This window comes from Phaseolus vulgaris, chromosome 7 (assembly GCF_051622355.1).
Source record: "Phaseolus vulgaris cultivar YP4 chromosome 7, ASM5162235v1, whole genome shotgun sequence".
Classification (NCBI taxonomy): domain Eukaryota; kingdom Viridiplantae; phylum Streptophyta; class Magnoliopsida; order Fabales; family Fabaceae; genus Phaseolus; species Phaseolus vulgaris.
This window is the reverse complement of record NC_143504.1, coordinates 46,911,521-46,937,199: the sequence shown is the minus strand read 5'-3', so window position 1 is coordinate 46,937,199 and position 25,679 is coordinate 46,911,521. Positions and strand designations below refer to the sequence as shown.

Below are 25,679 nucleotides of genomic sequence, written 5' to 3'. Positions count from 1 at the left end.
GATATACCCAAGTAAATCTAGTGTAATCATCCACGACAGTGAGAAAATATTTGTGACCATGAATAGAAGGAATACTAAAGGGACCCCAAATATCAATATGAACAAGATCAAAAGAATTATCACATGTACTTTTGCTTTAAGGAAAAGGTAATTTATGTTGTTTAGCAAGATGGCAAGGAGTACACATATTGTTCTTATCAAGGTATATGTCTGGATAGGTCTTACTCATGCATTCTAACACCTTACTCGAGGGATGTCCCAATCTACAATGCCATGTATCAAGATTTTTGACATGCTGAACAGGCTCATCAATTTGAGTGAAGAGAGCAATGTTCTTCTCGGATGAAAATCAAGATTATAAAGTCCTGCACCAAGCCTAGCTCGTCCAATCATCTTGGTTGTAGCTGTGTCCTGAATTTGACATTCATCACGAAAGAAAACAAATTTATAGTTAAGTGAAGTGCTGAGTTTCTGAACAGATAGTATATTCAGGGTAAATTCAGGAATAAATAAAACATTGTATATTATGAAATCTTCAGATGAGACTATAGTCCCAACACATTTTGCAATAACTTGGGTATTGTTAGGAAGTCTAACTTTCACAGGCTCAATTTCATAATAAGTCCAAAACAAAGACATATAACAGGTTACATGATCAGTAGCTCCGGTATCAAGAATCCAGGATTTTGGATGAGTTTTACCTTTCTCAAGTGGTTGATCAGTGGCAAGATTACTAATTTTTCCTTTGTCATTATTCATTTGAATAATATCAACAATTCTTTGCATCTGTTCAGTTGATAAAGTATTCAGAATTTGATGATTTAGAAACTTATCTTATGGAGAATTTTTTTCAACCATCTGCTCTTCAAGATTTTCTTCCGCATTCGTAGCAGCGTGTGCGATTCTCTGTTTGATCCATGGTGGATAACCGTGTTTTGAGTAGCATTCATCCGCAGTATGGTTCATCTTGTTGCAGAAGGAGCACTACTTTCCAAAATTCTTTCCTCTGACTCTGCCATTTCCTTTCCATCCATTGATGTTTCGTTTTTTACTAGATTGGATTGCGTTGTTAGTCAGAATTTTTGACTCTATGACAGCGGCATCACTGAAAGTTCTTTCTTGTCTCTCTTGTTGCAGGGCAAGAGAAAAATTTTTGTTTATACCTGGTAATGGTTCCATGAGAAGAATCTGGGTCTTTATGCTGTTATAAATTTCTCCGAGGCATTTCAGAAAGACATAACTATTTCTGATTCTCTGTATTCGAGGATGATCTTGGACAATCTACAGGTGCATTTGGAACTACAGATGCATGTAGGAATGAGTTGCAATGAATCCAGTTCTTCCCACAATATTTTGGAATCTTTGTAATACTTAGAAATGCTTCTCTCTCCCTGCCTGATCGAATTTATTTCTTGAAGGAGATCAGAAGTGCGGAAATGGTTGCTTTTGGAAAATCTCTCCTTTAGATCTTCCCATAAATCCCTTGCGTTGTCAATGTAAATGGCGCTTTGAGCAATTTGTGTGACCAGGCTTCGATTAATCCACAAAATCACAATGACATTGTAGCGTTCCCATGCTTCGTATTGCTTGCTCTTGCGTGTCGGTTTTGGAATTTCTCCACTGACAAATTTAAATTTTTTCTTCGAGAGCAAAGCCCTTTTCATCGCGCGACTCCATGAATGATGGTTACTGCTGTCAAGGGGAGGTGAAACTAAGACCGCTCCTGGATTCTCTCTGGGATGAAGATAGTAGGGGACTCGCTGGGTCTTGTGAAGAGTCCTCGGAAGCCATGGAAGGAACAAGATGAGAGGATACAAGGATGGGAAGAAAAGAGGGAGAAACGGAGTATCAAAGTGAGCGCAAGTCATAGTGGGTCAAACTCGCTCTGATACCATCTTGAATTTCATGTTTACAAGAAGCAAGAAATGAACAGAACAGTGTGGGTGAAGAAGAAAGCGGTTTCTCGAAAGAACTGAAATTGTATTTTCATTTCTTTTTTTTTTAATCCAGTAACCATTACACTGATAAGGCTTTATACATACAAAAGAGAAAAGAAAAGACTTTGGGCTTAGGAACAGAGCCCGTAAGAAGGATATAGGCCCAATAACTTAAACTTAAAAAGATCAGTCTAATTTTTTGAGCGTGTGAAGGAATTAATGAGAAGATTCATTGTATTCAACTTACAAAGTTATATTTGTTTTAGTTTGGTACTCTATTTTGCACTCAAACTAATAATAAAAATAAATATTTATTTTAAATATCTTTTTTATTTGATAAAGTTTTTTCATTATTTAATAAATAATTTAGTTATTATTAACTTATATTTTTACAATACAATTTAATTAAAATAATATAATATTTTTATTTAAATTTTTTAACATTTAAAAATAAACAATCAAATAGATTTTTTTAAATCAAAAAATTAATTTAAATATAATATTTTGTTAACTAATTTTTTTATAAAATTTTATTTAAGACATATTGAGTTTTTAACTCTTTTTATTTATATACATTTTTATTAAAAGGAAGTTAGTATAAATTAAATATTTTATTAATTTTAATTTGTGTTTTAATTGAAAAATGAAAAATATTATTAAAATTTTAAAAAAAATATAACGTTGCAGGACAAGGTATGGAGGCTGAGGGAGTAGTGAGAATTTGCCTTAAACAAAATAAGGGAAAGTGTAATGATATTTGCCAACCTATTCCCAATATACAACCACATGAAATGAAAAAATATTTATTTTATTATTTTATGAGCTGGTGCAAATTTTAGACAGAAAAAATAGGATTGTGAACTGGTATAACTTTTAAATATATCACTTATCATCTTCTCATCCAAGAGAAATGGGGAACATAAATTTAATATGACGGTTCTAAATTTAACATAGTAATAAAGAATTTAGCAGCCATATTGAAAGGTGGGCTTTCTTACTTGGCTTGCCACTTTATTAGAAATAAAAAAAAAAATGAATGATTCTACAAGTATAGTGTAGTAATAGATAGAATGTTTGCCACACAACAAAATAATTGAAAGAATTATGAAGCTTGTAGCAAATTAGCAATTAATGCAAATAAAGTGGGAAATGAGGAAGACATTGTGAAAGTGAAAGGTATTGCAATACTATTATTAATTCTATGGAGATATATGTATCTGAGTCTTACACTGTCTATACATTCAGAACCTCACACTTGTACGTTTTATCTATCTATGCATCTATTCATTTGGCCATACAATCACACCCTTTGCCCTCTACCACAGGAGTCCTTCTCTCGACTCAAAAACATCAAATCAAACACAAACCCAACCGGTCCTCACAAAAAAATCACCAAATTACAAAACCTTAAGTAAGAAACTAAAAAAATAACAGTACAACATTAACCAGCGTTAAGGAAGCCATTTCATGTTTTCTTGTTGCAATGACGGTTAAGGAATTAGCGTAGCTACGAATCTTTGGCACCGGTTTTAACTAACACTTCCCACAGCCGTTGGATCTCTCCGAAGACATCATCGGACGGTAACCGAAACCTGCAGAAAGGGCACGTGTTCCTCTTCCCCAGCCACGGTAAGATACACATCCAGTGAAACAAGTGCTGACATGGCAACTCGCATACGTCTCTCCCTATTCCCATCTCCTCTCTGCATATCACACACTCTGTCCCACCGGCCCTCACCTCCACCGATGGCAGCGCCACCACCGCCGTAGCTGACGCCGCCACCTCCCCCGATTCCTTTCCTCCGCCGCAGTCAAGTGCGCCGACGAGTCTCCAGCACCGCGCCACGGTCTCAACAAAGGGAATTAGCACCGTGGAGCCCGTGCATGCCCCAAAGGGTGCAGAGGAAAGAGTCAACAATGAATCGGAGAAGATGGTTCTGAGGTTGATCCTCCATTGGGAAAAGGGTGCCTCGAGGGCATGTGGGTTGTGGTTGTGCGTTTCGCAGAGGAAGAGGAGGAGGAGCGCAGCGTCGAGGTCGCGCTGCCTCGTGGCTGTGGAAGGCGGCGGGGAGGTGGCAGTGAGGAGGTGGAGGGAGGAGAGGAGGTGACGGGCGATGAGGAGGGTCTTCTGGGGGAGGGAGAGGGAGTGGAGGTGGTGGAGGGTTAGAGAGAAGAGCGTTGGAGAAGAAAGGAGGGAGGCGAGGCGGCGATGGTGGTAGAGGGTTGCGGAGAGAATGGAGTGGGTGAGATCTGAGAATTGGGAAGGGGTGAGGGTGGAGAGTGCAGCCATGATTGTAGATGTTGATGTTTCTTCCATTGGGATCACTTGCCTTTGGACTTTTGCTTTTCAGACTATGGAATATGGAGGAGGAAGAAGAATGTGGCTTTTTATGTACTTGGGGGAGAGTGTGTGTGTGTTGCTGTGTTACCGATTATTACTATAATAAAATACACAACTAAGTCATACTCTTGATTGTATTGACCAATGTGTCCTTTGTTTCTGCTTCCTTTTTCTAACTTCTACCGTCATAGGACTACTTTCTTCTTAGTCGGTTGTCCGTTATATTCTTAGAAAGATATGATTGGATACGTCCCTGCTTCACTTTTACTTCATCTTCTCTATGTATAAGTCTCACAATGATTTCTCTAACTTTCTAGGAGGTAATGATTCTAATTCTAAATAGCTTAATTCTATGACTTTCATTAGTTAGTAATAATATATACCATCTCACACTCTTTAAGTTAGTCATTAATGCTTCTCGACAACAATATTATGTTGCCTATTGCAATCATATTCAAATATGTAGTGAATGGACAGATAAACATTAACAATCTTGATTTCTAAATTCTAGATTAATGTAAAATTTGCAGTTAAAAACAATTTAAAGAATTAAAATTTGTTCAATAGTTCAATTTTTTTTTTCTAAACTTAAAATCAAGCAGTCTTGAATGTAGGTAGTAACAGGTTGTGGATTACCTTATTTAGTTACTGAAGGCAGTAGAAAATCTGGAACGGTTATGTTGAACGTGGAATGAATAACAACGGTGTGACCCCTGTGGACATGGTGACCTAATGTGGCAACGTTTGTCCCACACGTTGAATGTCCAGAGCAAGCACGTTTCTTACTCTAGTGCTTTTCATTATCTCATTCAGATGTTTTCTCCCGACCGATTTTGCTAGGGTCAACAAAACAAGCAGAAGAGGAAGTTCCTTCATGGCCCATGCCCATGGCTCGTTCCTCTTGTCACTAAACCAAATTTACAAAAGAATACAATAATGCATTTCCACTGTAGAAATATTGGGCATCTTCATTATCTCATCCTTCGTTTACATGCACGCATTCTAATTTCTCAAAGCTCCAGTGTCTACCTACCATCGTGGAAACCTTGCAAATTGCTTCCGTGGCGCCAATGTGAAATTGATAAAGTATTACTAGGATCGTGAGCATTCTGGACAAAATACTAAAATATAAAGCCTCGTAGCCAGTGGCCCATTGCCTATTATTGAGAAAGAGAGCATAATGTTGGCACCCCAGGTTATGATTAAAGGAAAGGATATTTAACACATTTTGACGCTTTATTTGCAAGAAAACTATTTCCGAGACATGAATGGGGTAAAGATGCGAAAAGGAAAAGGTGGATCCAAGACAAGCCACACAAAATAAGACTATACAAATGAAACAATTATGCTTCCTGTGTTAAATTCCAACTGGCAGCGTCAAAATCAATGTTCAATGCATTCCTAAGTCTCATCTCACCAATTTGGCGATCCCAAAATCATTCTGGCCATTTTCAACAGAAAGTGTCCCTTTGTTGTAGCTTTTCACAAAATATTAGGTTCTCATCTCAGATCCACGCCGTATCTACTTAAATACCATAAATTTAAAGAGAAAAAAAAAAGTATACGTCCTGAAATTTTGGATCCTAAGTCGCATAACATGACCACAATGTAGGTTTCTTTTACGATAAATCCAACTACTGATACAATGGAAACTGGTAAGTTAACCTCACATATATATCACCACACACTCTACTTTTTACCTTCCCTTTTGGTTCTCTCACCTTCACCTTCACCTTGGGGCCAGCTGTGAGTTTTCCCCAAGACCCATTTCAGTAATGTGTTTCCTTTAGCCTAAACAAAGTATTTAACCACAAGGAAGCTCCTTTGCCATACAACATAATCTCTGGAACTAGGACAAAAGTTATTACCGCCAGCCCGAATAAATCTTTTTCGTTTATTTGCAGAACTGTGTCACAAGTCACAACCTACCTGGATGCAAATCAGAGTAGCTGTATATCAAACAAAGCAATCTTAACAGAACCCACAAAGTAAGCAAGGGTAAAATCTCAGTCCTTCATCACCTAAAAGAAAAATTATCAATATACTCCTTGGAGTCATGCAGTTCTAGGCCTATCTTGGGTGAAAAATTAGTAATCAGCAAGCATAAATTTAGTATACACAGTAAATCTTGATAAAAAAAGGATCGATTCCTAACCTAGTGCACCCAGTAGAGCTTGACATTTTTGCTGAGTATTTTGATGAAGGTGTTATCTAGTTTCAGCATCTCAGAAGTTGAGTGATCTCTTTTTCTCCGGCTATACAAGAGGTGAATGATCATATTTCAGCACAAGTTATCACATGCAGTTATTAACTAAACATTCTCGTAGTCTAACTCCTCCTGTAAAACATATCCTTCTTCCCTCAACAAACCAAGCAACCCTTCCAGCAATGCATAAATTTCATCAGATCTTCCATTGGACACATCCTTGGCAATGAAACTCAGTAACCCTCCACTCGTTTCAATCCAGCTACTTCCACGGACCTTCTGCAACCCAGTTTCTTTCATTCTTTCCCTAACCTCCCCAGCTTGTTCCCATTTCCCAGCATTTGAGAATAAATTGGCCATAATCATGTAATTCCCAGTATTTTCAGGCTCGATCTCAAACAAATGATCACAAGCAAACTTTCCCATTTCAACATCACCATAAACAGAAGCCCCATGCAGCAGAGCACCCCAAACTTTAGCACTTGGTTTAATTGGCATTTCAGAAATGAATTGTGTTGCTTCTGAGAGTTTTCCAGCTCGACTAAGAACACCCACCATGCAAGCATAGTGCTCTACCAAGGGTTGAAAACCACATTGTGAACGCATCGAATTAAAGATATCCCAAGCTTCAACGACCAATCCGGAATGAGCACAAGCTGTCAATACAGAAGTTAATGTCACCGGGTCAGGTTGAATTCCTTTATCTAGCATCTGAGTATACAGACTAAGTGCCAAACCAGCATCACCATGAGCAGCGTAAGCAGATATAATCGCTGTCCAAAAAACCAAGCTCCTACTCCGTGAAAGATCAAAAACCCTTTGTGCCCCGTGAATATACCCCAGCTTCGCATAAGCATCTATAATGGAGGTTGCCACATACACATTTTGCTCATAACCTCTCCTTATAGCATACCCATGCACTTCTTTCCCTCCTCGCAGGTTTGAGAAATACGAAAAAGAAGGAAGAACACTAGCAAGTGTGACAGCATTGGGACAGAAACCAGAACCCTGCAATTCCCGTACCAAATGAAATAACCCTTCAAACTCTTCATTCTGAACCATACCAGAAATCACAGCATTCGACATATTCAATCCAGGGTTCTTCACCCCTCGAAAAATACTCAAGGCTTCATCCACAAACCCGTAATCCATGTACCCCGAAATAATTGCTCCATAAGTAACCTCATCCTTCTCGCGCATTTCTTCAAACAACTCCCGCGCATAATTCAAATTACCACACTTCGCATACATAGCAACCACAGCATTGGAAAGCGAAACATCCATCTCAATGCCACTCTCTTCCACGAAACGGTGGACCTCAATTCCAAACGCAAGGTCCATGGACTGTCCACATGCCTGCATCACGCTCACCACCGTAACCGCATTGGGTGCAACCCCGGAAACATTCAACATTTCCAGGTACAACCTCTTACACTCATCGTAGAACCTCCGCTGAGAATACCCACCAATCATCGCGTTCCACGTCACGGTGTCTCTCTCGGACATTCCGTCGAACACTTTCCGTGCAAGCCAAACCTCATCGCACCTGCAGTAACACGTTATCAACGCGTTGAGAACAAAAATATCAGAGTCCAACCAGCGACGAAGAACAAAACAGTGAACCTCTTTCGCCAATTCGGGGCTACAGAACGACGACGCAAGCGTCTTCAAAATGCAGGATATGGTGAAGTTATCGGGGGAGGCGTTGGCGTTTGTCGAGGAGGTGAACGACACGAATAGATTGAGCGCGTCGCGGAACATTGCGTTGAAGGAGTAGCCAAGGAGCATGGCGTTCCATGTGAAGGTGTTTCTGCGGGGAGTCGCGTCGAACACCTTGCGCGCTTCGCGCGCGTGGTCGGATTTGGAGTAGAAGAGGATGAGTTTCGAGGCGAGGAAGTTATCGGGTGTGACGGAGAGAAGGAAGAGGCGAGCGTGAAGCTGCTTACCCTGGCGGAGGAGGCGGTGGTCAGAGCAGTACTGAATGGCGGAGCCATAGGCGGAGAAGTCGACGCCGGGGCGGGAGAGCCGTTGTCGGAGGTTGCCGGTGGACTGTGTTTGATATTGAAGGGTGGGAGCCAGCAGGCTACGGATCCTCATTCATTTATTTGGTGAGGAACTTTCAAATTCAAATTCTTTAACGTTGCTCCGTATTCATCAACAATAAAGGATAATTTGGGCTGGGTCTCAGGCCTAGTTTATTTTTATTGGCTTTCTATTTTCATAAATCATTGGCAGTTTTCTTCCTGCACCCATACATCTTCCACCCCCATAATGTTATGGAAAGACAAATTTATCCTTAATATTTTCTAAAAATCCCAAAATGCACATAACACTCATATTATACTTTTTTTTCTTCTTTGCACACAAAAAGAGTCAATTGTCTCCAAACGGCGTCATCTCTTGGTATAGGAATGTGTTTCTCTTGGTAGTGGTCGATGTTACGACAACTTGGTAGTGGTTTGGTGGTAAGCACAACTTGGTGCTTCTCTGTTCAAAAAATAAGGTAAGTAATTTTTTTTTCGCTTTTAGATTTGTAGTTCCATTTTTTTGGTCGACTTTCGTTTCCGAAGTTCATATGTTATAATTCCAGACAATGCAGTCCGCTAAGTTTATGGAACAGGAAATCCGAACTTTGTTTTTAACATTCCACAAATCTTTTGGATTGGAGGATCCATAGTTGTCTTTCGGATTTATGAATCTGTAATGTATTTTCGGATTTCTGAATCCATAATATTTCCAGATCCATCAATTTGTAATATTTCTGGATCCATCAATTCGTAACAAAATTAGGCTTTCGGATTCAACAATCCAGAAATCAACAATTTCTTAAAAAATTGCTCAGAAACATCTCCTCATCCAAAAAACAAAATGATTTACTTCCATCAATCCATAGCACACTCTCGGATCTCGATTTTCGGTAACCACAATTACTCCATAACCACCCATGCTTTTAAAAAAAAACTTAATTTTTACCTATAGAATCCAAACAACACTTCGACAACCCAATCCACTCCTTCACTTTACTTTGCGTAACTAAAATTACCCACCACCAACACTTCAGATGAACGGTGTCAAACCAACTCCACCAGTGTGCCCTTTTAAAAAAAGAGATGAAGGTCATTTTTTAAATTTCCAAAATTATGGGAGTGCAGGAAGAAGCTACCTAAATCATTTAGGTGTTTCTTCCAGAACCCCAATAAAATTCTTTCTGTATTTCATTATTTTAAAAAAAATTGTTTTACCTTTTTAAAAATGAGTTTTAGATTATTTTTTCCATAATGTTTTCATAACACATTTTTAGAATATATTTTATGAATTCTGGATTTAGTATAAAAAATAAATGTGTTATGTAAAAGATATTATGGAATTGACTTTTTATCTTCGGATTTCTTAGAAACACCTATTGTGAACACCTATTATTCGATAATTTCTAAAACTTTTAAGGGTAATTTGGATATTTTTAAGTGTGTATAAAAATGTAGGGATGAAAAAAAATCCAAGTCTTTGGAGGTGTTTCTTTCTGCAATCCATTTTTTTCAAAATCCCAAAATTGCCCAACTCATTTTATTTGAAAATGTAGCTTTTGCAGTGTTTGGGTTGCAGGTGAGATCCTGAAAGTTGCTGTAGTAAAGGTTGAATTAGGCGGAGGTATTAGTGTATTGAGAAGGGTTCGATGGTGGTTTGAGGGAAAAAATTAGCGATAGTTTGATAACTTTTGGAATTGTGTAATGTTCTGAATTGTTGAGTTTAAAAATAAATATATACAATAAAAAAATAAATTTATAATTAAATAGTGTAAAAAAATATTAAAATAATAGTAATAAGAGTAAATTGTATAAAAAAATTGTGATTGTCATCTATAATTACTATCCTTTTGAAAATAGAGTTATGAGAAAGAGTTCTGTAATTGGTATCTGGTATCTGGAATGGATAAAATGAATTCCAAAATCGTGGTGATTCAGGCGTGGGAAGTCTATTTTAATTTTGGAATTCAATTTTTCCTCCAACTCCCCAAGCCCCTGTGGATTTAAGATTACCCAAAAATTCCAGATTAGAGATTTCTGCAAAACTTACCTTTCTTCTTGGATGAAGAGGAGCTTCAAACCCTACCACTTATCACCGGAATCCACTCTTACACATTACCGTGTACAACAAACTACGTACCAAAATTGCACGAAATACTCACGAGAACAATGTCATGTAAAAAACGCAGGAGGGAGACAGTGATGCAGGATCATTTTCGTCATTTCATGTTTTTGCGGAATGCAGCGGAAGAAACAGCCATTTTCGGTTACTCAACAGTTTTTGCCAGTAGCCGCATCAACTAGGTGGCAATTGTTGAATTATTTTTAGATCTTATTATTGAAATTTGTATGTGGTTTGAGTTTGGATATAATCTAATGCATAGAAAAAAACGTAAAAAAACACAGAATCTAAACACGAGGAATATCTAACATTCTGATTAGAACCCAAGAAGCAGAACAAGTGGTACAAAAACTCAAATAGATTACATAACTATACAGTAATTAGTATATACAGTACCAGAGGAGAATTAAGAGGTTATCTTGATCCCTCACAAAGAAACCTACATCACCACATTTGAATCAGCCATTTGGTCGATCATATACATGGGAATCGATCACGAAGGGGGATGGCACCGTCTCTCAATTAATTTCAAAAGAAACTAACAGAACTACGTGATTAGGGTTAGTAGGATGTGATATTGGTCATATATGTTCTTGCAAGGGGTTCTCGTTGTCGTAGTTACCAGGGGGGTCGTATTCGCACGCCATCAGCATGCCCATATCAGATTTGTGGCAATTCTGAAGAGCGCAGCCGACGCGGTTGGAGTCACGCCACACAACCTGGGTGAAGTGGCCGCAGGATTTTGGCGGCGGGGCGCAGGTGAGAGTTTTGAAATCGTACCACTGGTTCTCCTGGTACCAGTAGTAGGTGGCGTCGGAGGGGTTCCAGGTGCGCTTCTTCCCCCAGAAGATGTTCTCGCCGTATTTGGAGTTGGAGTGGATGAGCCTGCAATCCTCGTAGCGTTGCATGAGGTACCCACGTGCGTAGGAGGCCAGATTCTCGTCCCAGGCGTACGCCGGAAGGTGGTACTGTTTCCTTATCCAGTTGTGCGCGTGCAGGAACTCCTCCGCCAGCAACGTTTTGTTGGTGAATTTCACGTCGTCAACGGCGGGAACGTAGCCGAAGTACTTTCTAGCGTTGATCGGCGTATGGGCTGAGACGGCCCCGGCGAGGAGGAGGAGGAGGAGGGAGCAGATGAATGGGAAAGAAGGCATTGCGGAATAGCCCCTCCAGAGTTGCTTGCGAGACGAAATTGGGATGGAGCCTTTTATACGTGTGTCTTCATTTACTTTACAAACTAATTTACAATTTTCAGATTCACGTGCTTTCTGGGCGTTCGCACACCATTAATTCCTCTATTTACAGAGTTTTTCTTTTTCTAGGTTACTCTATGGAATGGAACACACACATTTCTCTTCACTGCTAATTCTTTGCTATACAATAATTCATTTTTCAATCAAAATATATTACAACAAAAAAAAACCCTCTTCATATCTTATAATTAATTATGTATGTTATATAAAAAATATTTTACTTTTTCTTCTTCTAAAATTTCTTATAGATAATAATGCGATGTATACGTGCTGTTATTGAAATAATTAAAATTGTTAAGGAGAAACCCTCTCCTTCCTAAATTATCTTATTTTGTTTCATCCTTTGTTCTTTTGCTTTGCTGTTTGTGGCTTCGCCAATTTCCTTTTTTATAGTTACTTAGTTCAAAAAAATTATGATTCTAAGCTAAATCACTTCACATTGAATTTAATTCTTCCCCTTTCCGTACAATGTAAAATAAAAATTAAATATATTTTTAGTCAGATAGTTTTACTTTCCATGCTCTAAAATTTCAAGTATTAATTTTAGTTTATATAAAATGAAGAAATTTAGTTCCAAATATTATAAAATGTTTTCTTGAATTCCTCCAAAATCATGTGGTGTTATAATTATAACAAAAGTCTCTAATGTAAAAATAGAAAGTTCAATCTCATCGTTACAAGGGATTTCTTATGCCATACATACTTGAAATTGTATGATGTGAATCTAAAGTTAAAGTTTTTTTTCTTCCTTTTTCGAAAATTATGACTTCACCATATATCATTTTCCATATACATAAATAATTACTATAGCAAAGACACCATCATCTTTCTTCATTTTCATTTCTTATATTTTGTACCTACAAATTTATGATTCATTTTAACTTTTATCTCATTCATCTTTATATCAACTTCACCATTAACGTTAATGTGTTGAGTCTGAACTCAAAATTTACTATGTGTTTGTTCAGTAGATTTTGACTTGTCAATTCACATATATTATTGATTCAAGCTCACTTGATTCTTTATCTCTTTTGAAAGAAGTGTTTTTTTAACAAGTTGTGTGAATTTTAGTCAATTGCTTTGAGCTTTCAATCAGTTGAGAAAAGCTATTGTTCAAGGTCTTGTGACTACACCAAGTTTTTTTCCCAATTGATTTGTCGTAACAACTGGTTGATTGACACTTAGTGTTTTTTAAAAGTTTTAAAAAAGCTTTGTTTTCTTTTGTTTTTTTTGTAAGGCAAAAAAATCGATTATTTCGATAAAACAACTGGTTGTCTGTTTTATGTGAAATCCTTAACAGAAAAATAAATAATCAGTTGTTTTTCAAATCAATTAGTTGTTTCTTTAACTGAATTATGTTATGAATTGCAAACTGTTTTTAAATGTTTCTAACTATTTTTTATTAATGATCTAACAATTTTAACCACTTCTTTAAATTTATACAAAGACTCAATTGTGATCATTTGAAAAGAATAAGAAAAAGAGTTTATTAAAAACGTTTTGAAGAGAAGATCAATAGCTTTTTGATCATTGCTTGTGTGCGAAATAGGAATTGAGTTTTCTATTCATTTGTACTACTGCTTCGTAAAGCCTAGGTGTATTCTATTTTCTTATTTGAATACTGTAATTGTGTGTAAGTTAGTTTCAGGTTTCTGGAAAATTGTGGTGTTGCCTAGGAGTGTTGTGTGTTCTTGAGGGGTTCAAGATCAACATTCTTGGTGTGTGTTTTGTAATCTAGTGTTGATTGCATAGTGAATTCTCAGTGGTTAGTTGAGGACTTGATGTAACTCTTGGTTAAGAGTGAACCAATATAAATCTCTCTGTGTGAATCTCTCCTTCCCTACCCTTGTACACTGCTTTGTAATTTGTTCTTTGTTTTCTGGTATAAACAATAAGTTGTTTCAATAAAGCAATTGATTGATTTTTACAGAACTTTTCACTCTACTTACTTCCAAACTTTACGAAAATCTTTTGAAAACAATTCACCCCCTCTTGTTTTGGCCACACATTCTAACAACGTGATCAAATCCTAAATTAGTTCAATGATCCAGTTTTGGAAGGCTAAATTATCATGACGTTGATCGCATTATCGATTAAAAAGGACGACCACCCCTCAATTTTAACTATATTCATGGTATAACATTTTATTACCAAGATTCTCGCAAACACTCTCAACTAAATCCTACAACATACACATTCATTGCGTGGATTATTCGATTTCAAACTTTGCAAAGCGTGAGTCGTCTATAAAAGTAATATCATTATAAGAAAATAGGGACAAATATTTTTTAACGAGAAACTTTATATTTTTCTCATTGGTGTGGAAAGAGAATTTTCATTAGACTTTTCACTAAGAAAAATGATTACATTAATTAAGTCCAAGACATCATTAGTAAAATTCTATAACCAATTTTTTTATACAAATCTATTTACTAACTAATGTGAATAGTTTTTTAGAATCTATTTTTAAGTTTTTGTGATATCTAAAAGCATGTTTCAAAGCTTATATACTACATTATTAACATTTAAATTTTAAATTATGAATTTGGTATAGAAATTGTACTAGACAGAGCGCCCACGGCTTAGTGCTAAGTGGTCGGGGCTCGGTGCATAGTAGAGACAGGTAAGCTCGACTGTTGGGCTAGTAAAGTGGGTCCAGTTTGGTCGGTAAGCCCTTTAAGGCGTAGTTAAAATAAACTTTTTATACGTTGGTATAAGGCTACTAGTAAAGGGTATTTTCGAACCTAGGGGTATGTATAGTACATGTGGTGCCTTGGGCAAATAAGTGTTTCTTTTAACCTAAGTATGTGTGTTATAGGGCACATAGTGGTTAAGTTGCATGCATGGTAAAAGATAACGTTGCACCGTGAGAAGGGTTCATGTAAGCAGAATATCTCCCTGTTGTTGGTGCCTAAGATGGTGCCCTGCTGGCAGGTGGTTGTTCTGTTATTATTTTATGTTCTCCTTAGAGATAAGATTTTGATTCCTTTCTGTTGTAGCACCTTGAGAGAAAGCGTCCACAAACAAAATGTTTTCCTGTTAACTTTCAGTTGAGATTATATTCTCATGAGAGAAAGCTCTTACAAAAGATAAGCTATAAAAGGGGCTTGTAACCCCAGGTAAAGGTACGTTGTTTCTGAGCTAGAAACCGAATACTTCTTAAATTTTAGTAAGCCTTTAATGACTTGATCGTCGGAGTGTAATCAACAGGTAGGGCCCCCTTTGTTTCAACGGAGTCGCGTTCCGGTGCAACAAGACATAGAACAGATTCCAAAAGAGGCAGATCAGGGCTAGAGCTTGTCGCCAAGGTCAACCGATGAGGAAGTCAACCAACAAGTACAAAAATAGATATTATAAAGTAAAAGTATAAACAAGTGAAAATGATAATATATATACCTATCTGTCATAAGGTCGAGATTGTCAAAAAAGGTGGGTGACAGTGTATATCCCCTAACCGAGTCTTTATTGACATCAATGACAATTATGAATAAAACAACATACTCAATGAGTCTTGATTGATGAGCGACTATCTATGGAGTGATGAATGACAATCATATAGTCAAATCAAAGACCGACACCTAAGAAATCTACAAATACTAGTATTCAAGAAATACAATCTATCTTATCTTGTATTTTTAACTCTCGTATTGTTAAACACTTTTCGTCATCTTTGTGCTCATACTAACTTAAACACAAGAGAGTCTTTTTCAGGTCGACATCCTCCTCTTGTTGGACATAAATTGAAAACTCGTTTTCTGATAAATACTCGGTCCTTGTCGAGGTACTTTCTGACTTCATCTCCGATAAAAACAATATATATTATAATATCTATAAACCACTAAATTTATAGATTACTTTTAAAAATAAAAATGACATTTTATTGCATCATAATTCTTAAAAAACGAAAGATAATAAATTTTAGATTGCCAGATGTTATTCATGTATACAACTTCAACTATTAGGTAGATAAAATTTAGTAACATTTTTATGAACTTTTTGATAATTATCCAGCTTATTAGAAGGACTAAAATAAGAACATTCAGAGATTAATTCATTTATCCTATTTAATTTTTAATATTAATTTTAAAATAAAATAATAACGTTTGCATGCTCTGGGTGTCACTTTTTATAAATATTTGAACTTTCATTAAACTTGTGAAATGATAATAGGAACAACCAATAATTTTATATTTTTAAAGAATAAGTTTGTGGAAAACGTAAAGTTTAAGCATAAATATTTACAAATTGATAAACATATTTGTAAACGATAATAAGGATAAAAAGGTTATAAAAAAGTTAATTTAAAAATTCTCATATTTTCTTTCATGCTACGAATAACAATATTTTTGTGTTTTATTACACATTTTTAATTAATTTTATAAAAAAATGATCATATTAATGTAAAACAAAGAGTGAATCAAATTACTTCAAAAATTCTCTTTAGTAAATGATAAACACACAAATTTAATAATAATTTTTTAAAATTATTTTTATTAAAATATTCTTTTGGAGTTTTAAGAATGAAAATCTTGTAATAAATTATTTTAATTGATTTTATTTAACATTTATTTTTCAATTGATATTAAGATCAATTCGTTCAATCAAAATTAAGCGCTTGTAGTTGATCTATAAAATATAAAAATATATTCACACTATGCAAAACATAAGAAAAATTAATTTCAATTGAATAATTTACTGAATTACAAAAATAAATAAATTATGAAGAACTAAATGACTTCATCTTTGAAATAAATATTTTATTTCGCTAATGACTTCCTACTCAATTCAGAACCTATTTTAATCTAGAATCAATTTTAATATAAAATTACAAAAACAAAAGCTATGATTTAATAAAGTTAATGGACAAGAGAATATTAAATAACATGTAGAAGAAAAATAATAAGAGCATCCACGAGTCCACAAACATATGGTGTTTCAAAAGTAAAATAAGAAATATTGAAAAAAAAAACTAGACTGTGACATAAGTCAATATTTTGAAAGTCAATATTAATTATATAATCAATTGATATTAAGAACTCATTCGCATTTTTTTACAATTTAAATGAATTCATATTGATACATGCATGATTTAATTTTTAAAACAACTATGACAACTAACAAAATCAAATTGTTAACTTATAAAGAAATTTGTTTTATATTTTTATTGTTTTTGTAAAAATATTAATGGAAAAGTTTCTCTTCGAGTAGAACTTAAGTCGTTCAAGATTTTTTATTAACAAGTGTTGAAGCGCTGCTTCAAATTTAAAAACACGAATTAATCTAAATCAGACCTCTTTTATTTTTACAGTTTTTAGCATTTTAACTCTTTACTTAAAATTAGTTAATCTTTTTATTTTAATAAACTTTATATTAAAATTCCAAATTAATTTTACTTAATCTATAACTATATTTTGAAATAACTTTTATTTCTTTTTACATTTTACTTTCCAATATACTTTTTAATTTGTAAAAAAACGTTTCTCTATCTTATCCCTTTCTAAATAATTGTAAAAAAAAAAAACTGATTCACTCACTCTCAAATTCCATTTATAGTTATCAATTTTTCTACTCTTTTACACTTCATTCGTTTTCTTTGATGGAAGACTTCAAATTCCTTTAATATTAAACTCAAAAAAATAGCATAAGAACAAATAAATTATATAAAAATATATTAAAAAGTATATTAGATTTAAAATTAATATATATATTAACATGTAAAATAATAAATATTATTATTATTATAATTAAATTTTAACTCATGAAAATAAAATAACATAATACAAATAATGTTTTGGCTAAGGAAAAAAAAAACGGAAGCTGCTTCACATGTTCAGGTGCCGAACTAGCCTCCACTGGTCGCAGAATGACTACAAGGTCCAAGTCAACGGCAGGGCTCGCCGGCAGTGACGTGGCAGCTTCCCGGTTTTCTTCCTGTTGCGTTGACTGGTGCGTATTGCGCACGTTGCGTAGAGCAGACGGACCTGGTCAGTCTTTCGCATTCCAAACAAAACAACCAAGAATAACCATTTTCTTGCATTCTACTTCTCGCCATGTTGAATCCCAATTCTAGGGTTCCTCTGCTTCTTTTCATCTCTTTCATATTCTTCGCTTGTTTTCCAGGTAAAATTTCTCTCCCGAATCAACGGTTTCTCTTTTTCCTCATTGATTCATAATCTGTCAACTGCACAGAGAGTGAGTTCATTGAACAAACACTTTCGTTCATGAAGCGTGTGATTATTCGGTTAGGGAAATTTCGACAACTGTAGTGTTTTTCCGGATTGATATGTGTGGAAATTTTTAAATACAACGAGAAATTGAGTAAATTGTGTATGTGTTTGAATGGTTGCGCAGGGTCGACGTTATGTGCAGTTGTGTCGCTGAGATCAATTGAGGTTTTTAAAACGCACGAGTGGCTGAAAGCCACTACAACTGTGTATTTCCAGTGCAAAGGGGAAACCAAGACCGTGCTACTAGATGTCAAGAGATCACATGCCTTGTATGCTTTCAACGGTGAAGAATCTTGGCAGGTTATTTTTACAGTTTTTGCTCTCCTTTTTGGATTTCAGGGAGCTCCTTTGATGTCTTAATTTTGTCTGAATCAAGTTCTCACCTATGCATAAATTTAACTATTTTCAATGAAGTTTTAAAAAAATTAGTTATATTGATTATTTAAAATATTTTTTATTTTTATATAAGTGGTCATACCTAATCATTATTTTTTTGTCTTTTCGTCTCTAACTTTTTTTTATATGTTTTTTTCCTCTCCAATGAACTTCAACTTGCTGGTCAATTTACTTTTATAAAGGGAAAAGAGAAGTTAATCCACAAGTTGGGAGAAATTGGAGAAGAAAGTGCCCAAATTGATCAACGAATGAGATGAAAAGAAAAAATAAAAATCATGTAATCTTATTCACATATTCATTGTAAAATAAGAAGACAAGATATTTATATGAAAATAAAAAAAAAAATTACTACTTAATTGAACAAAATATTTTAAAAGAGACTCAAGTAAAAAAAAACCCAAATCTACGAGGTAATTAAAACTTAGTTAAACCTTATTAAGTATGTTTTCCTTTTTGGATTTGAATGAACTACTTTTATGTGTCAGTTCTCTTTTTTGTTGTTTTTACTTATGTTTTATACCCGTCACGAATTGATTACAAGTAAATCAAGTGATGCCATTGCCATATGTCTGCATACGTAAATTTGGCTGTCTCAGACTATATTAATTTGGATGAGGGTTTGCATATTTGATTTTGAAGTAAAGTAATTTTGAAATGAAGTGATTGATGGTTGTATGTTTTTGTTTTCAAAGCTAACTTAGTAGTAAAACATTCTTTTATCTAACACAATTCACCCAAGGTTACATCGACTTAGAATTAGTTTAGGATCTAGAATCAATTCTTTAATGTGAAATGAAACATGTGAACATTCACTGAAAATCACTTTAACTGGTAATTAACATGGTTTTGAATGATGTAATGTGAATTCAAATGCACACCTATATGGAATTGGGACGATATGTGTCACAAGGGAAGTTTTGACCCCTTGCTTATTTGAGCAAGTAAGTAATTATTAACTTTCAACAGTAGACCACATAATAAGTTCAATTACATACTGTTTGTATAGTTCTGGTTCAATCAAGGGGACTCTGTTTTTTACCTTAAGTCCTGGAAATGGAAAATTTAGATGCAGCAATGCAAATGCAATGTCATTTTGATGTTGACTACAATTCGTGGATTAATTTTTTAACTTTGAGGAACTGCTTTGGTTAGGAACCTTAAGCTCAGTCATTAAATTCCAAATACCTTCACATTTGAGCTGCAAGTGTTACTGTTTTGGCTAATGCTTGGATTTTGCTTTGTACTCTCAGCCTTTAAGCAACTTTACAAGTAAAAAATGCAAGCGGTGTGGATTCTATGAGGAGGACAGCATTACTTTGGATGATGTATTTGAGGAATGGGAGTTTTGTCCATCTGACTTTACTGCACCTGATGGTGAATACATTCGGTTCAAGGAAAAGCAGTTCATGGCTACTTTTCTATGCTCAGAGTGCTTATCACTTGCTGCAGGTGAGTACTTGCAACCTTTTTCTTTAATGATTCTTTAGTACCACAATCATGTCATTTGACAGCATAAGTCAACTAGTTATTTGAAAAAAAGTTGACCTAGGAGATGCAACTGCAAAAGTTGTATATTTTTCAAAAGCATTTCAGAGATTATTTTGATCTGTAGTTCTAGTGTTTATTGCTTACATTTCAGAGAATCATTTATGTCAACGAAGAGCAAGTAACTCCCATTGCTATTGTATTGAATTTCTTCACCATGGATTATTTGGGTATTTGAATTAAAAAATTAAAGATGACTTAAATTCAATAGCCTTTTAATTCAGATCGTAAGCAAACAAATAATAATACTAGTAAACTAAATTGTTCTGTTTATCTTCTGTATTCTGTATTTACTATGCAAACGCCCCTCTACTGTGAAAAGCTGCATAATTCCAGAAAGTGTTGTCAGCAAATTTGTTAATTGAGCGACCAGCTCATGGATTTCTTTGGTTAAATGTCTTTGGTATTCTTATTACATGTAGAAAGAAGAATAGAAAATATATATCCATCTATCTGGTGTATAGATGAATTGAAGGATCATCCTGGTACCCAACCATTTGAATTGAAGAATTAATTACACTAAATGCATTTGACCCCCTTTTCTTCTACATGTAAAGTTAGATAAACAATAGTTGAAAAAGCATTTGACTACAAAACTTCATGAGCTAACTAGTAACTAATGATATCAAATCTAGTAGGATAAGCACCTTAGATTTAACGATAGCATTTTTTTACTGTAAATAAATAATTTTTTGATCATAACTATTTTATTTTTAACTAGCAAAAACACGTGTTGATGCTAATGTATATTTACATTTTTATTAGATTAAAATTTATAAAATTTATAAAATTTTATAATTTTATTATTTTTATGAATCATTAATTTAAAAAATACAATTTTAAATATATATATTAAAAAAATTATATAATCGTTATTTTTAAAAGAAAAAATATTTGGTTATTTTAAAATAAAATAAAAAGGTTATTCAATTATTTATTTAATAAATAAATAAATTTTATTTATTAAATAATAAGTTTGTCTAATTAAAAAATCACAATAAAGAAAGTTACTAAATGATGTATTTATATAAAGGTATTGAATCTTTATTAACGGTTCAATCTGTGGAGTTACTAGGTACGCCAGAATTTAGTTTGTTCCACTTCCTTGCGTTTCTGAACGAATCTTTGAGGATTGTTTTCATAAGTTATTTTGTAAATCATGGAGAGAAATATCCACAACCTCCCCTCCCCTCTCTCCCAAACTTTGATTTATGTATAGCACTTAAAATTTATTTACTTGGCACGCTTGCATTGTTACTCATTTATTTGCTTACCTGTAGTGTATTTATATATTAACAAAATTAATTGTATTCATGTTCTGTAGTTGATGAGCATGGTGATGGAAAAGGAATGCATATAATTGTTGTGGTTTTGCTGAGTGCTTTGGTTTCAATTATACTGATTCTTGGAGTGGTGGGTGCTTATAAGTTTTGGGAAAAGAAGATACGGGAACAGGACCAGGCTCGGCTTTTGAAGCTATTTGAAGACGATGATGACATTGGGGATGAGCTGGGCCTTGGTACTGTAATATGAAATAACGATAGTATACAAACTTCGTCCTGCACAGTATACCAAACGACGAAAAGTTATTTTCTTCTGGTTTGATAGGCAACTATCATGATCTATAGGAGATATTCATCAAGGTGGAAAGAAAGGTGTCAATGTTGGTATCAACTTGTACATATGACAGAGGACTGTGTTGTACATCATATTTTAGGTTTGCTCAGCAATCAAGTAGTAACCGACGCAAAATAAATAAATGTCGTCCTTCATATTTTAGGTTTGGTCAGCGATCTGGATAAAAATAGGAAAACAAATAAATAGGTCTTGAATGACCATTATATACGCATTAGGATTCTTGTGCATTTCAAAGAGTTTATGTAGAGTCCTTGCTATCACTCATAGGAAGTCAATAGCACACATCACCATATTAAGGGTGTATTCAATCTCAAAAGATTTATACATTTGCATTTCCATTTTTGGATCTGAACAATACTTTCATGGTAAGTGCTAAACTTCTATTATTTACTAACCACCCATCTAAGCTCATATTCTAAGTTCTTAGAATTTAGCAACCAGAACCGCAGATGATTTTTCAATTGTGAACCTGCTGTTGTTGCTTCTGTTTAACAGAGAAGTGAAAAAAAGTGGAATGATTATCAAGGTAAGCATTTCTAAACATAGTGCTAGAGGAACATGTTGCTGCTGTTGAACATAGTGCTAGAGGAACATGAGAATTTTTGTTTGCCAGTCTATGACCACCAGCATAGTAACCATGCTTCAATAGGAGTAGAGTTTCGCGGCACAGTGCTTGAAAGGCTTAAAAGTATGTATTGTGAGCAGAAATCGTCTGATCCCAGACAAGATGCAAACCGGGGAAAGCCTGCTGTCACAAATATTTCATTTAGTATATGATCCAAGTTCAGTCAAATTTTGGCATCTTAAAAATTCCAGGGAACAGCTTGTAAGTTTCACAGAAAGAAGATGCAGCCATGGAGAAGGAATAGTAGTGTCTCACATGTTTATGTAATAAAGGATTACCACTCAAGTTTAAGGGGAAATTTTACCACACACCCATCAGCAATATTGTATGGAACTTAATGTTGGGCAATGAGAAAACAATAAGAGATTAAATAGTTGGTTTAACTAATTAGGGTCTTTAAGTTAGCCCAAAGTAAGATATAAGGCAATAATCAAAATTCCCAAAAAAGTTCATTATCTATAGCTATTTTTTCCGCTGTTGCTAGGTTCCCCTTTATAGATTCAGATAGTATATGCATCAAGTCAAGAAATCATATATCAGAAGTTATAAACAAGAAAACTCCCACCACCATAATAATCAATGGATGCAAAGACAAGATGAGAGAACCTTGAGAAATTACGAATCCAAAGCCCATAAATTCTAACTAGAAGATTTCCTTATTGAGCAGTTGAAATTATGAAGTTCCTCTGAATTAGAACCATAAATAGCTTTAATTGTATCCCTGCAGAAACTGCAAGAAAGAAAGAAGATTGAATAAGAAACACACTTCTTTGGGTGCCTTTGTTTCAAGAAAAAATAGCTTCAGCCTTCAAGGAAATGTTCTGCTTATTAATTTTTGCCTGTTTTATGTACAATATTTTCAGTGAATAAATTGCTAAAAAGTCAGCATGTCCGCGTCCTAGCCTTAACACACTATGAACAACTCTTCTCCATTGTGAGAAGTGATGATTGATTTATACCTCAGGTTCAGGCATTTAGCAAAGTCACACGTACAGTGGAAGATGCTCTTAATATAATTAGAAGTTCGGTTGCACCATACTGCAATGTTATAATGAATCTACTATGCCACTGGCATCGTTTCGAAAGCTCCAACCCACCAGTAGTCCCCCAACCAAATAAAGGCAGAGGTTTACAAATGTTAACTTCATTGTAGGTAGACAACTTACTTTTCTTTCTTAGCATATATATTTAACTGTGTATTCCAACTAGAGATACTGCAGAACCTCTTCATAAATATAACCAGCTCCCCAGAAGCTTCATTAACAAATCTTGACACAAAGTTGCACTTAATTCCAGCTTTAAGAAAGAAAATAGAATCTCAAGGCACCAACATTTTGTTACGGCTTCAAATAAAAACCTTAGAATTGTTCCAATCTCACAAAATTCATGACATTCTTTCCCCATTATACTGCTTAAAGCCACTAGGGAGTAGACAGAAACTTGAACTAAATAGAGGGAAAGTATCTAGGGAGCAGGTGCAAGTTAATCTTCAAACACCATTCAGTTTTGAATGGCAGAGATCATTTTACTTACATTACTTTTAACCATTCATTATGATTATAGGTCAAGATAATTTCCTTATAATCATATAGTTTGATTCTTAATGAAAAACATGATTAAAAAGTGAGAAAGGTGGACCTGCAGGCCTCCTTGTGGAAATTCTTCTCTTTAACTCCAAACAAAGATTTAAACACCTCTGGCTCCGCACGGCAAAAATAAGGACGATCTGAAGAAGAACAAAGGAATGACAAGTTAAACTCTAAACCTAACATTCCCATCATCAATTAAATAATTGAAATTCAAACAACAACAATGAGATGCATTATGAGCAACCAGGGTAAATGGAACATTTCCGAGTACTCTTCTCATAATGGATACACCATCCATCTGGTCCTATCAAGCTTTTGTAGAGCTGAAACTCATCACAGTAACACAAATAAATCATCAGATACAATAAATGGAATGTTAATAGCTCAATTCACAGAGTATACCACATGTGACAAAAGTAAAAGGATAAACAAATTATTTGAAGTTTTTATAACCATATTGTATCTACAATTCTTTTCGATGACTATGACTAATATTAATCTCTACTGTGGAACCTAACTAGTTACTCTAGTGAAAATTTTCCTCTCATCCACATTTTTTCGTCTACAAGACTCAAATGTTGTGAGACCATGGTTGAGGAAACCGAATTCAATACAACTCTAACCTAGTAAATGTTAATTTGATTTTTTGTTTGAAAACAAAAAAGGTAGAAATAGAAAAAGGACCTCAACATCAGAAGGGTCGTCGAAATATTCTTCAGGAGAGGGAAAAGAAGGACCCTTTTGGAGTTTACAGCATGCCCCACAACCCTCCACGCAGTGCCACTTTGTCTCCTTCTTGTCGCCGCCGAAGCCGAGGCTGGTTTGACTTTGCTTTTTAACGGTCTTAACCGTCGCCGTCTTCCGTGGAGGACGCGCCGCCGAAGTGACGGCGAGGAATAACGGTTGTGTCGAAGTGGTGATGGCGGGAGACATGATAAGGTGCTGCATTATTTCTTAAACGTGCTTCTTGAATCCCATGTACTCGCCAAACAGTGAAACGGATTTATTTATTGGCCACAAATTTTAATTTAATAATTTATTTAATTATTTAAATTTTCACAAATTATTAAGAATTTGTAATGTTTTTATGAACACAATGTTTCCCAAATTAATTTGTGTTCATGTATGTTAGTTCAAGGTGTTTATATCATGCTGGTTTCAAATGTCTTTGGGTCGAAATATTTGCAAATATTAAATTAATTTATTTTATTCACTTAATATATCAATTTAAATAATATATAATTAAGTTATAAAAGAAAAATAAAATTTAAAATTAAAGTGTGCTTTATAATATATTTAATATACATGATATGAATTTGAATATAATGATAAAATTCCTGTGATTCCATATTTCAGTCACCACCCCAACTCAAATTGTGCTCCACACAATATTTATCGAATCTTAAGACAGGTTCATTCTTAATTGATCAAAGTTTGACTTAGGGTCAATGTGATACAAACGATATTTCAAACCACTTAAAGCATAAACATGAAACACGCCAAACAAACTTGTAATCGAAAAACTATTGCGGCACACAATAATGCTTTTAAATAGAAAATGATCTATAGAAATTTTCTCTGATAATATTTTTAGCTTATGAATGATTCTTGAATTTTGTGGTTTATCCTTTTGGTTTTCTTGTTTGCATACAGATTAATGAGAAAGAAAAATTAGATTGTTAGTTTCTCTGATTTCGTGGTCTTTCTTTTTCGTTTCTCTGCAAACGTTTTTCATCTCTCCTTTTCTATGTTTCATGGAAAAATCCAATATAATAT

The 25,679-nt window shown here is 34.6% G+C and overlaps 5 protein-coding genes across 9 annotated transcripts; 1 reads left to right on the top strand and 4 right to left on the bottom strand.

Annotated features, from left to right (window-relative positions):
- Nucleotides 1-3,098: 3,098 nt before the first annotated feature.
- On the bottom strand, nt 3,099-4,254 carry SGR9 (RING/U-box superfamily protein). Its single transcript, XM_068636379.2, has one exon. It carries the CDS (start codon nt 4,252-4,254, stop codon nt 3,445-3,447), a length of 810 nt encoding a protein of 269 aa, XP_068492480.2. The 3' UTR covers nt 3,099-3,444.
- LOC137829553 (Pentatricopeptide repeat (PPR) superfamily protein) lies at nt 3,099-8,620 on the bottom strand. 4 transcript variants are annotated; one of them, XM_090304627.1, is made up of 3 exons: nt 8,108-8,619; nt 6,434-8,030; nt 3,099-6,207 (listed from the first exon to the last, which is right to left on the bottom strand). In XM_090304627.1, the coding sequence occupies exon 2, from the start codon at nt 7,988-7,990 to the stop codon at nt 6,590-6,592; it is 1,401 nt and encodes a 466-aa protein (XP_090160753.1). In that variant the 5' UTR covers nt 7,991-8,030; nt 8,108-8,619; the 3' UTR covers nt 3,099-6,207; nt 6,434-6,589. The 4 variants fall into 4 exon arrangements, with proteins under 4 accessions (XP_090160753.1, XP_068492476.1, XP_068492478.1 ...); XM_068636375.2 differs by having other exon boundaries at nt 6,434-8,620; XM_068636377.2 differs by having other exon boundaries at nt 3,099-6,203; nt 6,434-8,614.
- Nucleotides 8,621-10,968: 2,348 nt separating this feature from the next.
- LOC137829342 (pathogenesis-related protein 1A) lies at nt 10,969-11,861 on the bottom strand. The gene has a single exon (XM_068636150.2). It carries the CDS (start codon nt 11,782-11,784, stop codon nt 11,212-11,214), a length of 573 nt encoding a protein of 190 aa, XP_068492251.1. The 5' UTR covers nt 11,785-11,861; the 3' UTR covers nt 10,969-11,211.
- A 5,743-nt stretch (nt 11,862-17,604) lies between these two features.
- On the top strand, nt 17,605-22,044 carry LOC137829551 (uncharacterized). The gene is made up of 4 exons (XM_068636372.2): nt 17,605-18,003; nt 18,235-18,410; nt 19,757-19,955; nt 21,376-22,044. The coding sequence occupies exons 1-4, from the start codon at nt 17,934-17,936 to the stop codon at nt 21,582-21,584; spliced, it is 654 nt and encodes a 217-aa protein (XP_068492473.1). The 5' UTR covers nt 17,605-17,933; the 3' UTR covers nt 21,585-22,044.
- LOC137829552 (zinc/iron-chelating domain protein) lies at nt 21,956-24,902 on the bottom strand. 2 transcript variants are annotated; one of them, XM_068636374.2, is made up of 5 exons: nt 24,588-24,902; nt 24,148-24,226; nt 23,953-24,040; nt 22,921-23,044; nt 21,956-22,437 (listed from the first exon to the last, which is right to left on the bottom strand). In XM_068636374.2, the coding sequence occupies exons 1-4, from the start codon at nt 24,849-24,851 to the stop codon at nt 22,954-22,956; spliced, it is 522 nt and encodes a 173-aa protein (XP_068492475.1). In that variant the 5' UTR covers nt 24,852-24,902; the 3' UTR covers nt 21,956-22,437; nt 22,921-22,953. The 2 variants fall into 2 exon arrangements, with proteins under 2 accessions (XP_068492475.1, XP_068492474.1); XM_068636373.2 differs by having other exon boundaries at nt 21,956-22,434; nt 24,588-24,891.
- Nucleotides 24,903-25,679: the final 777 nt, after the last annotated feature.

Excerpts from the sequence above, each read along its gene's own strand:
- SGR9 (XM_068636379.2), bottom strand. The coding sequence starts at position 4,254 with ATGGAAGAAACATCAACATCTACAATCATGGCTGCACTCTCCACCCTC.
- LOC137829552 (XM_068636374.2), bottom strand. The coding sequence starts at position 24,851 with ATGCAGCACCTTATCATGTCTCCCGCCATCACCACTTCGACACAACCG. Across the intron at positions 24,227-24,587 it reads ACGACCCTTCTGATGTTGAG|CTCTACAAAAGCTTGATAGG; the intron begins GTCCTTTTTCTA and ends GATGAGTTTCAG. Across the intron at positions 24,041-24,147 it reads GAAATGTTCCATTTACCCTG|ATCGTCCTTATTTTTGCCGT; the intron begins GTTGCTCATAAT and ends GTTCTTCTTCAG.
- LOC137829551 (XM_068636372.2), top strand. The coding sequence starts at position 17,934 with ATGTTGAATCCCAATTCTAGGGTTCCTCTGCTTCTTTTCATCTCTTTC. Across the intron at positions 18,411-19,756 it reads ACGGTGAAGAATCTTGGCAG|CCTTTAAGCAACTTTACAAG; the intron begins GTTATTTTTACA and ends TTGTACTCTCAG. Across the intron at positions 19,956-21,375 it reads GTGCTTATCACTTGCTGCAG|TTGATGAGCATGGTGATGGA; the intron begins GTGAGTACTTGC and ends CATGTTCTGTAG.
- LOC137829553 (XM_068636375.2), bottom strand. The coding sequence starts at position 8,581 with ATGAGGATCCGTAGCCTGCTGGCTCCCACCCTTCAATATCAAACACAG.
- LOC137829342 (XM_068636150.2), bottom strand. The coding sequence starts at position 11,784 with ATGCCTTCTTTCCCATTCATCTGCTCCCTCCTCCTCCTCCTCCTCGCC.